We start from the raw sequence: 14229 nt of genomic DNA, 5'->3' as shown, positions 1-14229 counted from the left end.
TGGCTAGTAATATAATATATATATTAATATGTTCAGGAAAAAAGTAAAAATATTATTGATATGTCATTGCCAGTTTTTGACCTGTCCCTGATTCTTCAAAAATACTGAAATTATATGTCAATTCTGGTGTATAAGGGGTGTAATTAAAAACAAGATGATTACACTAGAGAAACAAAGATACCTATTTAAACAAATACATGCATTAAATGAAAAAAGTTTGACAGAAAATAAGCTGCTCATTAAAAGTGACACTTGAAAAACAAATCAATATTCATACATAAAAAGTTTTTGAACTATACGTATATATTAAAAATCACTAAAAGTTTTTTTGATTTAAACACAGAATGGAGATATTGGTGATGTGGGAAACACAAAATCCAGAGATTTCCTACTTACAGTCTGTTGTAAAGAAATACATTTGCTTAAGGTGACTAATAGGGATGAGAGCATTCGAGTGACTCTTTGAACCCTGCTGCCAAATACTGAGTTGTGACACATCAGAGACTGTGTGTTCCTCCCTTTCAATCAATTTGAATTGTTAGGACTAATAATCTGGATAATTTGTGCTCACACTAGATTTCAGAGGAAAATTATAGCCTACACAATAATACAGACACCCTTCTGCTCAAAACCACATCTCAAAATCAACATGTGCCGGTAACTTCCTTACTCCTCCTGCCACCAAGGGAACTTGAGTCCTACGCTAACATTGTCCAAGCTCTGGTAGCTGAACGCATTTATTAATCAAAGCAGCACATTCCTGGTTTTGACTATTAAACTACGAAGACTTTTATAAAATTGTAGAATATTTTAACATTGTTCAATCTTATTTTTTTTGCTTCAGTGACAGAAAAAAATTGTCATTCATTTGTTAAAATTTTCTCAGATTTTTCCTGTCAAAGGTGAAATTCACAAATCTTACACGTTTTTGGTTAACTTTTGTGCCTATTTCTCATTTTATAGTAAGTATTGAATAATATCTGCTGTCTGAAGAAGACTGATTTGTTCTAGAGGTAGGTCAAGCCTTAAGAAATTTATGAATATTTGTCACTCAAACTTATCATACCATTCTGCATACTGGCAATAATACAACTTGGACAATAAAGTGGAATAAATTGTTGCTTGTTCCTGCAATACATCAGTTCTTGTTCTCTGTACCACAGTCCATTTAACATCAATTAACGGTTCTATTAATACTGACAGCTTTACTGTAATTTTTTAGCCTGGAACGAGATAATAGCAAGAGCATATCATCCAGAAATACCCTGGATGCAAAAATTTGTGAGGAATTTGCATTATGAGTGAACATGGAATATTAGAGTGTGCGTATGTATATATTGTGTACGCATGCACAATTATATATGGATACTTCTATAAAAACAATTTTAACATAATCCTCTTCACATTGATTAAGGTATCAAGGCAGCTGCTATGGTTTGCTCCTTTGCATGACTGCCTTTCTTGAGTAAAACCACAAAAGGCAGAGATCTGAGTCCTGTCACCAGCTTTTTTTCCCCCACATATATGCTAACCTAAAGCAAAGGGTTAATGAGGCTTTGAGAAATCATGCCACCTGCAGACCTAAACATAATAAATAGAAGAAGTTGTTATCTTATAGAAACTGCTTTTGAGAAGGCTTTTAACCTCTTAATTACACTCTTGAAAAGACTCCTGCTATTTCAAAGGCTTCAAGAAATAATTCCTATTGTAAATCAGAAACCAATGCAAAACAACCTTGTGAACAGAAAATTCCTAGACTATACGAAACAAGAAACTGAATCTGTGCACACCTTTATCTGACAGGCACAGCCCCTTTTAAGCAAACAAAAGAATAATAGTTTTCTTTTTCTCAAAGAAGTCTCTTTTACCAGTGATCAGGTGATAGTACAAACCCATATCATTCCATCTTAGGTCTGCTAGACAGCTGTCTAAAGGTTTCTACTGACCATTCCTATTCTCCCTCTGTTTTAATTCAGTCCTTTACATGGACTGCACAAACTCTGGTTTACTTCTTCAACTTCACCCAAGGAAAAAAAATATTTGCAACAAAGACGGAGTGAGACTGTCATTTTGTTTAGAAACTGTACTGAAAATTCAACAATCTCTTTCAGAGCAACAAAGGAACTCTTGTTGGCTTGGCTTATCATGTTTTGGTCCAGAATGTGTATAGAGTGATGTGATCTCAGCAAGATTTTTTTTATTTGTTTAGTAGAAAGAAAATCTAATATAGTCACTAGATCAGCATTTTCTCATGACTTTTTCAAAGATCAAAGGAAAGAACTGTAACCTCAAAAGCATATGGCTGAGATATTTCTGTCTGTGTCTGGTCAATAAAGAAAAAAGGCACTGACCAAATAACAATTATAAGATAATTAATTCTTAGGGCTGCTTCACCTTTAGAAACCTTAACAAATGCTTTGTGTATTAAGGAGGTACATGTAGTTCAAGACAGACATAAGAATATGGGAGCTATTACAGTACAATGTGTATCTGTGTAGTGCTAAGTTATACACAGATGACATGATTTTTCTGAAAATAAATGAATTTCATTAATTTTGGTCTTCAGATTGCAGCTGAACAAAATGTATGCAAAATATGTTAACCTTCTGGTGGAACTTCTTTACCTACACAAAAAAGAACAGTATATTCAACATAGCACATTTTTCAACCAACACACCTTTACTCTAACCAGATCGGTACAGATGCTCATTCTATCCTTGTCATTGTTAGACTTTTACCTATGATGTTGGTGATCAGTGCACACTGTAGCAACATTTCTTGTGTAAGCTATTTGAACTTCTGGCTTGAATTCCCTATTTGGATCTTGTAACGTTTTAGGAAAATAATTTTATCTGAGAGTAATTCTGTGGCAATATAAGGTGGGCAACTAAAGCATAGAGAAGAGTCAGCTGACATTTTGACATCTCTGACCAAAGAACTGCTTCTCTGTTTTCAATCGTCTAGATATTTTATGCTGCAGATTCAAAATCAGTAGATCCTTTAGAAAATTTAGTAATTTTTTTGTATCATGTGACAATACAATTTTGTGGATAATTCAGAAACTAACTCAATTTACTGCATCATGTGTTTAGAAAGCAAAAATGTCTTTGTAGTTTCAAATATGAACTGCAAGTGCAGCAGAAGAAACTCCTGACACCAAATTGCCTAAACAAGAACATGGCCGATGAAGTTCAGTATAGATCAGTGTCAAGAGAGGTACTTAGGGAAAAGGCAATTCCAACTCTACAGGACAAGTTCTTGAGTAGCTACTAACATGCTAGAAAGAGGTCCTGCAGTTGCAGTACGTATGAAAATAACAGCTCAACATTCAGTAAAGGTTAAAAAATTAAACAAAATAGAGTTTTGAATTAGTAGGAAAGCGAAAAAAAAAAGCATCCATTTTTGCCCTCTATAAACCCATGGTGAGCAAGCACTTTAACCATGCTGTGCAAGACTTATCCCCCCTTCACTTGTCTCAGATCAAACACATGAGAACTGAAAAAAAGTTCAGTAACATGACAAGGATGACCAGAAGAATGGAATAGCTTCCACAGGAGAAACAATCCTAACAGACTACATCTGAAAAATTGACTAATGGAGATAAAAGAGCAGTATATAAATCTGGTGTACATGAATACGGAACTGCTGCTTCCACTTTCTTCTGATGCTGCAGAGTACATCAAATGTGGTGAGGAGTTCCAAGTAAATATCAGGAGGTACCTCACCATGCTGCACAGGCTAGCTGGATCACCAGACATGCTGCCACAAAAAAATCATGAGTGTTTCACTGGCTCAAAAGGGAATTGTACAAACTCATAGAAAAAGACCCTTTAGCTATATAGACTCAGTGACTCCCTGAGTGCAAATCTCTGGCAGCTGGAACAGTTTACCAAAGCAGTATTAAACTTTTAGCTGGACCTTCTAGTTTTCCTTTGGCATCTGTTGTTGCAGGTTGGATGCTGGGCTAGGTCAGCTTTTAGCACAACCTGGTACAACCATTCTTACAGGGTAGAAGCACATCAAATAATTTTATTCATACCACGAAAACAGCCAATCTTCACTCTTGGTCTAGCAGTTCTGGCAGGAGGTCTGTTAAAACTGAAGCTTGTGGACTGAGTCAGCATGGACAGTCAAGAACTATAAATACAGAGGCCTGCCTGAAGCACAGAATATAATTAAGCATCCTCTAGTACACTTTGTTTCATGAGTTATTAGTGTTTTCCATACTGCTTAAAAAGAAAAAATTACACCAAATGAAAAAAAAAAAGAAGGGAGTAATTTGGGATTCTGTCTCTTCCCTGGTAAAGAATACTAACAAGAAACCATGTTCGTGACAGAAAGCATTGCAGGCCAAGGAGTGTCTTCTCAGATGCTGAACCAGTCTATAACGCTGCAAAGAAGCTGCCAGTGTCATGAAATTACTGGAATGAAATCAGCCACTTTTGATGTTTAATTGAGAGTACAATTCTCTCCAAAAGCAGCTCAAAGACAATTAAAAGAAAAAGTTGATTCAGCACATTACAAAGTGATATTAACAGATAATTATTAGGTAATCGTACATTGCTGTTCATGCAAGGTTGCAAATTGATTAATCAGGTATACTCACAGAGACTGCAGGCTGCGCAAGTTCTGGAGTGCTTCGGTAGGAACCTGGCGTAGCTGGTTATTCTGCAGCATCCTACATTTTGAGTAGCACAAAACCCAGAATCAACACAGTAAAGATAATTTCTTCCTACAGCAAATTTTCTTCCAAGCTTACCTTCTTTGTACTGGCTGTGCTTCGAGATTACAAAGAAAGTTACACAAATACTCCATCCCCCTGCCCCTGTCAAAAGCCCACTCCCTTCAAAGCAAACAAATACCTGTAGCATATTAGCTTTGTTAACAGCTAGACATCAGCTTTGAGCAGGATTTTCAAAGCAGCCAAGGAAGTTAAAAGGATAAATCCGATTTGCTTTCAATAGGGCTTATAACCTCCTAATTGCCTCCAGTGATTCCGAAATTTTCATTCTCGTGTACTGATTTTGTTTTCCTTCTGAAGTGATTCTATTCTGATAAAGCTGTGGAGGACTGACTCTTGAAATTCTTACTCAGGAAAATGCAACAATGGCAAATATAACTTTGACCTGTGTGAGGCATTTATGATTTAGTTTGAATAAAATTTTATCTTTATAAATAAACTGCTATTTTTTTTCAATGAAATAAATTTTCTCAAAACAAAGGTTGTTAGCAATGACTTGACTAAACTTTTTTCTGAAATATCACATCATTTAGCTTGCAAAGATTGAAAAATCACTTTCTATTCCTAAAGAATATTTTCAATATGGTTTCATTCATACTACCTAACATCCTTGTTTGGACCAGCTCCTACATATATAAATATTCTATGTGGATAACTCTGAAGTAGTACATGCTGCCTTCAAAAGGAGGCATATTTAATGGGACACTGTAAATTAAATAATTTCTGGCAGGCCTAAATCTGCTTGGGCCAACAAGAGCTAGAGCTTGCCAATTTAAAAGCAGATGGAGTGGGAATCCCTTCATACTTCTTTTCCAGCTCAGTATTTTTTCAGTAGAGATTTGTAGAGTAGCTTCAGGCCTGGCTTGATTGGAGGTCGGTGCTCTTGCTAATAATACAGTTTCTGTGAACTTTACATGGGCAAAGATCCCCTCTAGTGTAAACACTGTGAGATGTGGCCTGCTAATAATTTTAGTAACTGTATGTAATGTCTTATTACTCCAAATAATCCAGGGTTTTGTAATGTTCTTATAATACATGTAATAGTCATTACATTGCAAAGAACAAGATAGGAAATGCGACCAGTGTTTTAAACTACATTGTGTTGTATACAATAATGTTTTTCCCCCATGTCTCTCAAGAAAAAGAAAAGGCAATTTCCCCCCAGTTTTGTGTGACCATGAAAAGTTCAGTTTAAATCAGGATTTTTGAGAAAATAAAGAAACTATTAACTGAACCAATTTTTACCTTTGATATTGTACAGAGACATCTACTTGATCAGCAAGTTGTTTTTAGAATGCCATTAATGTTTTCCAACTTTTTTTAGGATACTTTCTATGTGAAAAAACAAAGATTTAATGATGTTCATATGTATCTTCAATTGAATTGTTCAAAATGAGCTGATCAAAATATGTAATTTACTTGATCAAAACTTCACTGGATAATTAGTTCCCTAGAGCTTTTAGGAAATCAGAAATATATCAAACAACACACAGTTTACTTACAGCACTTTAAGACTGAAAAGGCCAGCAAATGCTCCCTTAGGAATGTATGTCAAGCCATTTCCTGCAAGACGTCTGCAAAGTTTGAAAAAGGAAAAGAGTGAATACTTTTTCTCTTCATGTGGAATTAATTTGGTTGCTAAAAAGTGCAACACAGCTATGTTTGAGCAACTGATGCCAGAGGCAGTAGTTTAAGAGCCTAGCTTTGTCATTAATACACTTTTAAAAGTAAAAAAAAGAGAGAAGCCTGTAACTGCACAGTTGATCCACTGACAGCTGGACTGTAGAGAAAAAAATTCAATTTCACTGCAAATTTTGTTTATGGTTTAGAATGTACATTGAATTCTTCATATTCTTTTCAGGAATTAGACCAATCCCAGCAACTAAAATACAGACATACCAACAACTATTAGCGTCATAGGATTTACAGGCATGCAGTTTTGGAATTGTGCATGTATGATGTCTGTGAACATTTAATTAATTTGCACTAATATAAAAATATATCCACATAGCGATGATTACAGTTTATTTTGAAATAACTACACATAAAACTGCTGTAATGCTGGAATAATAGTTTGCCCTTTGAGCAGATATGGAACAGGTTGACAGAAAGTGTATTTGTTAAAATTTGTAGGGCTTGCATCTTGCTCTCAGATTGCCTGAAGGCATTTTACAGACCTAGGTAAGTACACCAAATACCTCTGTAAAGCATGTTACTCTGATCAAAAAAACCCAACCAAACAAAATACCAAAAGCAAAAACCCCCAAACAAACAAACAAAAACCCCAAAACCAAACCAAAAAAACAACTGCATCATTCTGTAAGGTTTGTGTCTAGGAAAGAAAGAATCTATTTGATATGAAATAATGGCATTTCCATGTTCCCCATCAGTGCAACTCCAGATGATCCTGGAAATGCTCAAGGCCAGGTTGGATGGGGCTTTGAGCAACCTGATTTAATGGAAGGTGTCCCTGCCCATGGCAGGGGATTGGAATTAGATTGTCTTTAAAGTCCCTTCCAACCCAACCCACTCTGATCTTGCATTTAGCCTTCTGACATGGCAACTCAGCCTGAATTTGCTGTGATACCTGTACCCTGCCTGGAAAACTGACTGGTAAGGGAGGGCTTCCCAGTCAAGTTACTTTGAGTCAGCAGGGCCACAGTGTGTGCTCCTAGCTGACAAAAAATGCAAATTGGTATGATGTAACCCCCTTTGCAGAACAAGTTAAGCCAAGTGGAATTGCATGTCCCATCAGCCAAGATATTGCACCGGAATTGCAGAGCCCATACCCCAGCTGATGCGGTAACAGAGCTGATATTTGATTCGGCCTCTGGCCCCTTAGGAAAGAACACAGGACTAGTTCCAGAGAATTCCTTAGGTGCCATGCTGCCACAGAGGAACCTAGAGCACTGAAATAGGCACCAGATTTGCCAATACTGATCATGGAAAAGGCCAAGTACTTTTGACTGGAGTCCCAGAGATCCAGCACGGACTGGCCCTTAAATGCTGTCTTATTTTGGGGTTGAGTGTTCCCTGAGCTAACTGCAGGGTCCTGTGCACACCTTGTTTTAAGTCACCACTTTCATACAGAAAATAACAAGATAAATTTGGTTACATATTAAAAAAAAAAAGAAAAAGAAAAAGAAAAAGAAAAAGAAAAAGAAAAAAAGGATGAATCTAGATCCTCGCTCCAAAGACTTTTCAGGAGTTTTCAGTTAGTGGAAAAGATTCTTTCCTGTACAGACATCCCTGCTGAGCTAGGCAACCCGTAACACTGAGCTACGCCTCTCTGTTACATGAATGTAATTGTGCTCTGCAATGACAATCAGCTTCAGACAGAGCTGCTGGGCTTGTCTCTCACTGCAGAGTGTACTGGAGTCCGATCTCCAGGCATCTGAGAATTGGGCACACGTAGCTGAATTCCTGCAGGCAGATGTGCAAACCAAACCTGGTTCACTCTTGTTGCAAGATGAGGCACTCACAGGCTCAGATGTGAGGGCCTTTTTTCAGATGTGTGAGGGCTTTCTGCAAGCTTCAGCTTTCATTCTGAACACAAATGGCATTGACTTCTGGGCTGTTACTGGATCAAGCAGGCAAGTGCTAGGTTAGGCACAACAGATTGTGTTCCTGAAAGTAAATGCCTTTTGTGAATCGCTAACCAGAAGGGGCTGAGAACCTGTCTAATTCTGATTTCAGTTTTTATGATATAATTTTTTAGAAGAAAACCTAAAGACTGCTTCACCCCCACAACACCCTTTTGCTCTGCCACTTTAATGACATGACCGACACAATTCTGGACATGAGCTTGGCATGAACCAGGAAACAATGAGTTTGCAAAACCTTACTGGAAAAAAAAGAAGGTGCAGGTATTGGGATTTTCACTTCAGTTACTGCTGTAAGTGTCATATGGAAAAATTGATGAAGAGCAGAGCACTAAACCCACACATCTGAAGACTCAAGCGAGTGCTCTTTCAGGCTGCTGTCCCTTCTTCATTCATGGTTGAGGCAATGCAAACTGCTGAATGCACTACATGTTAATACCCCCTGTTGGAACTGTAATACTCTTTATAAAGTGGGCTAGCTGAGAAAATCAAACGTATTTAAGATCTCCTGGAGAAGGGCTGTGGCAATTACCAAGCATGCACCCACCACCTGGCTGCAAATGCAGGACGGCAGCAATATGACTGGGACACTGTGCAGATTTAAAGTTTCGTTTCAATGTCTAAGCACTCACTTTCCCCAGCTTTGGAGCATCTTTGTGGCTCTTTGTGGCAAGCCTAATGTTTGGAATTTTTTGAAAATGTACAGCCATGTCCCTGAGCTGTTCTGAGTGGTAGTTACCTGAACTGTTAAACTGAAATGTGATTTTTAATTCTTGGGTTTTTTTCAGATTCCAACCCTTTTAAAAAAATTTTGCTTCTTTTCCTTTTAGATCACAACTTCTTAATTATTAAAATTGTCTTGTACAAACACTTAAGATAGATCTAGAAACAACATGTTAAACTTTTTCGTAGGCACAACTTCTGTGTTTACTCCTTATGAGCTTTTTTTCAGTCTCAGGTAATTCTTGAAGTTCTGCTTTGCATATTTTTCAGTTTGGAAAGAGCTCTCACTAATTTTACAGACAGTGCTTAGAACTATCTTATATGATATTCCTCTGCTGATGCAGCAGCAGATCACGCTCTTCATGTACAGCCCTACATATTTCAGCACAGGGCTACATCAAGTATATCACAAATGCCAAAACGCAAGTATGTCCTTGTAGCTCTCTCACCAAGCAACCTGACAGTGTCAGGAAAAGGCAGACATCTGGCAACAATTATTTTTGATGTAATTATGTTGTCTGACTTTCATTTACCATACTAAATTCTTTCTCATGATGCACTTCTCATGATTTTCTCTGGAACAAGCTCAGCAAAAGCACCTACCTATTCCCAAGATGCTCTCTGAAACCACTTCTGGCACAATAGTGGCATCTTCCCAGCCCTTTAGAATTCCCCAGCACTGTAGTACTTGGTAAAAATCAGCAAAAATTATTCATTTGGATGGTTGTCTAATTCTTTTAACATTCTTGGATAAAAGTTAGCACATCAGTCCTTTATGGCATGCTGCAAAGCTCAGGAAATTCAGCTTATTTATTCCTGATAATTTTTAATGTCTTCTTTGCAACGTTTTTTTGCTATTACTGTGTTTCTATTCTCAACCTTGGCATAAGGGAAAATTCATCCCTTTGTTGACACTACAGTTTGTATCAAGTGTCTACCAGGGTTCACTCCTCCACTTCGGGGATTTTGTTTTCCATTACCCAAATTATTTGAGGGAAGCTGCCCAGTATTTTATTGAATTTTGGAGGTACTTTGGATAGTAATTTTAGCCTGAATGGGTAAGTATAATTTTCCCTGAAAAAATGAAAATGGACACAGTACCTGTCTCTATAGCTGAGCATTTAGTTACTGATTTCTGAGAGCAGGAATGAAATTGCACTTACATAACCAAATGGTTGACTTTTATTGTTTGAACAATTTTGAATCTCCATTTTTAAAAGTACTTTTATCTTACGCATTTCTGACATTATTTTAAAAATCTCTGATATTAGAGGTATCTCATTAAGTACATTCAGGCTTATACGTATCACATCTCTTTAATGAAAAAGTAATCAAAAAGGATCCTTTTTCTGCGCTATATTATTTTAGATTTAGATTTTAATTCCACTGTTTTGAATAATCTTGCAAATAAATGGAGTCTGGAAAAGTTTACAGAGAAGTGCCACCACACATCTCCTTCAGCATTTGTTATTTGCTATGCTTGGTGTCAAGATACTTTTGGCTTAGGCATAGTTTTTATACTACTGCAAGTTTCTTTCTAAAAGATGTAAAATAAATGAGCTGAGAGAAAAACAAGTGGCCTCCATACTTTAAGTGGCAGCAATTTATAAAATATCTTTCCATGCCATTAAGCCCCACTGGCAATCACTGCTCACTGCTGGAATAGGGTGTAGTGCTGCAGGTCAGGTTCATGGCCTATGGTCAGATCTAGGAAAAAAGGTGTCTGGGTTGTCCTTTGAGTGTTTCCCATCTGTTGACTCCTTTGACATATTCTGACCTCTCCTGCAGTATCATAGTTCTGGGAAATGGTGGTTATCCAGTCAAAAGAACATTCCCAGACAAGAGAACTAAAGCTCCAAAAATTATCAGAAACTTTTTTGTTGTTTTCCTTTGATTGTCTGAAAAGAAAAACTTCATTCATCAGAAAGAAGCAAATAAATATCAGTTGTGACTGAGAACAGTCAACTATTTCCTTTACATTTCTAGTACAATAATTTTTCTTTGCCAACTCAAACAGCTTTTTTGTGTGGATGTTTTCTGCATCAGGACAAACCTTACCTCGTACCAAGCATCTCCTCTGTATCTGCTGGGATGGAAGGTGAACTTCAAACACTAAAAAGTCTTCTCTACAGACCAAAAACTGTGGCATTTAATAAATAAAACATATTTCCACTACTAACCCAGCTACTTCTCAGTCTGCAGCAGACAGTGACAGTACAACATGGGTAGTGGCTGCTTTCCTTCTCTGCTTAAGTAAGATCTAGTCCAGCAAAAGCTGATCAAGCATCTGTGAAGTGTATTTCCAAATCTAGTAGTATCAAAACTAAAGAAAAGACATGAAAGGGAGGTATTTGTCTCCTTGGGAAGAAGCATATGTTTACACTGATCAATACTCATGCTGTGATATAACAAGATTAGCACAATGGAATTTTCTGGAACAAGTTACTTATCAAATCTTGCAAGGTGCTAAAATGTTGGAGAATAGATGACACTCTGGATCTCAGTGTAGCTCAACATATAATGGGAATAAACAATGTGAAAGGAGTCAAGCTTCACTATTACAAAATGAAAATACAGTGATAGTGTTGTAATTGTATTTCAGAACAGATACAATTAAGTAGAAATTAATTACACTCATATTTCTGATAAATATATTGGACTCAGTATTTGCTAATAAACTATGATATGAATACCAGACTGTCTCAATGTTTCTAGACTAATGCCAGTGCATGCCCTTTAATACAGATTAGGTTATATATCATTGCATCACTTGTGTTGCATTATATTTAATCAGTTCCCATGTAGTGCAATATCCTATACAGAATGTAATTGTGAGTGCCATCTGAAATCATTCTTCCACTGTGCAAAGATACAGAGGGATTTCTACACCAATAATTCTGTGAACTAGTAGCCTTTCTTTACGTCTCCTTGACTCTGCATTTTACTTCTGTTCACTAACTGGTGTGCTGATTTTATTTAAGGAATGAGAGCAACAACTGCACATGCTGAGACAATGTTATCATGGATATGTTTATATCTATATATCTATATTTATATATATGAGTAGGTTAATACCAACAGAGTCACAATCCAGTCAGTTTTCTATTTGTCTGTTTCTTTGGAAAAGATGTTCTAGTCATCATTTGCTACATTATATGCTACAGCTAACAAACTCTCCAGACAGAAAGTGAAAAGAAATTGTGTAGAAGAACCTAAAGACTGTAGAAAAAAAAAATCTGTTTTTGTGGATAGAAACTGAAGCCTGAGACAGTGAAAAACCCCACCAGCTGGGACTGTTCTGCTGTGTGTGGTACCCTCCTGAATTTGGTGCTAAAACACTAGCATGCGATGCAGAAAGTTCCATTAAAATTAATGTAATCATGGACTGTGTCTTTTATACCTTGTGTACAGATAAGAGACTCTCTTTTGTAATTTGAAACTTCTTTTTTAAAAGCCTGATCTGCCTCCTCCAACTGCCCTCATTGTTTTGAATGCCTGATAAAGATCCATGGTGAAATATCAGTCTCATTGAAGTCTGGGGAAAAATTTGTGCTGACACAAGTAAAAATGGGGCTCTCATTTGCATCCTACCACAGTATCACATTTGCCAGTAATTTACTTCTCTCTGAGGAGTGGCACCAATAACACTACTACCAATCCTAAACCTACTACCCCAATTTCTAATGGAGGAAATGGCTATTTGGGGAGGAACAACATAGAAGTATAACAAGAAAACATAAATTTACAAATTTTTTTCTAAAACAACTTGTTCTGGTATAAAAAATTGCCTTTGTTCAAGGAAGAATTTACCAATCTCAGATCTTGCCTCCATTTTGTTTCCTGTCAAACTTTGTTAAAAGTACACAAGCACACAACTACACACATATTTACTCTACTTATATAAATATATAGCCAATATATAATTCATATATTTTTATTTCTAATTTTCTTCAGCTTACATGTACATCAATAAAAAGGTAACATGAAATGTTCTGGCTTCTTACATCAAAAAAGCTTTGACAATATGGATACTTATATAGCACTTAACCAAAGTCAACTAAAATTTTGAGATAAGAGTTTAATTTTATATTTATTAATGATTATTCTCAGGCTAATGCAATAGAAAAGTATGAATTAATGGGTGATTAATTATAATGTTAATAATTCACGGATGACATCAACACATATTTCAAAATGTTTTTTCAGAATTACTTTGCTAGCCTAGGAATTTAAATATTAGTCTGTATTTTAATTATCTTTTTATATTTCAATCTGTCATGTTAATTAAAACTATAAAATTACAGTAATATGAAAAGAAGTGTGAGTCAAATGATCTATTAAAAAATCTGATGCTCAGAGAGATCAAAGAAGAAAATACTCTAAATAAGGGGAGGGGAGTGTGCAAGTCATAATTGTGCTGTGTGTTATATTCATTGCTGCTTACAGTTTAGTTGGAAATTCAAATATAACACAGTCTGCTCTTGCTTTAGGGCCTAATTGCCTTTTAAAATGCTTGTGCCAAATTCTCATAGGGTGTAAACTGGAATAACTCCAAGTGACCTAAAGCAGTTGGAATGAAATCAGTGTGTATTTGATCTTGAACTGGCTTTGATGAAACAGATCATAGATTTTTGTCAGTTAAGAATATGGTCTAAAACGTACTGTTTCTTTCTCCACTTATAAAAGGCACAGACTCTTTCTGCATCTGGCATGGTTGTGATCCAATAACTGCTAAAGACAACTGATCTCTTCCTTTGTGAAGCTGTCCCTAGCCAGCGCTGACAACAAGTGGGTCCTTCTGCTGAACAGGTATCCAAGTACCCGCCTTCCAATTGCAGCAAGGACAACTTCAGGAGGGACTCCAGCATCAGCCAGGACATCCCACACTGATTCCCAGCAGTGGATCCCATGGATACAACCATTAAGAGGCACTGCTTCTGTGTTTGAAGAATGCTGCCACCAAATCACAACTCCCAGACCAATATTAACATTGTTAAAATTTCTTTCTCAGTATTTAAATGTTACAGCAAGATGGAGCAATAAATGGAGAATCATATACATAATATTTCCTAGGCTGGGTCTCCCAAGTATCATTTACACTTCTGATGCTGGTTTTGGTTTTATCCCAGTAGTGTCAGTATCATCAGAAAAGGCAGAAATTAA

At 36.6% G+C, this 14229-nt stretch overlaps 1 protein-coding gene across 1 annotated transcript in view; it reads right to left on the bottom strand.

Annotated features, from left to right (window-relative positions):
* The window catches only part of LGR5 (leucine rich repeat containing G protein-coupled receptor 5), a 90171-nt gene that overhangs the window by 32396 nt on the left and 43546 nt on the right, over positions 1-14229 (bottom strand). The window contains exons 3-4 of the mRNA XM_039571481.1: positions 6244-6315; positions 4607-4678 (exon numbers count right to left, since the gene is read on the bottom strand). Coding sequence (XP_039427415.1) covers positions 4607-4678; positions 6244-6315 — 144 coding nt within the window. The remainder of the gene's footprint in view (positions 1-4606; positions 4679-6243; positions 6316-14229) is intronic.

The sequence above is a fragment of the Corvus cornix genome, chromosome 1A, assembly GCF_000738735.6.
Source record: "Corvus cornix cornix isolate S_Up_H32 chromosome 1A, ASM73873v5, whole genome shotgun sequence".
Taxonomy (NCBI): Eukaryota; Metazoa; Chordata; class Aves; order Passeriformes; family Corvidae; genus Corvus; species Corvus cornix.
The sequence above is the reverse complement of the archived record's forward strand: the minus strand, read 5'-3'. Positions and strand labels throughout refer to the sequence as shown.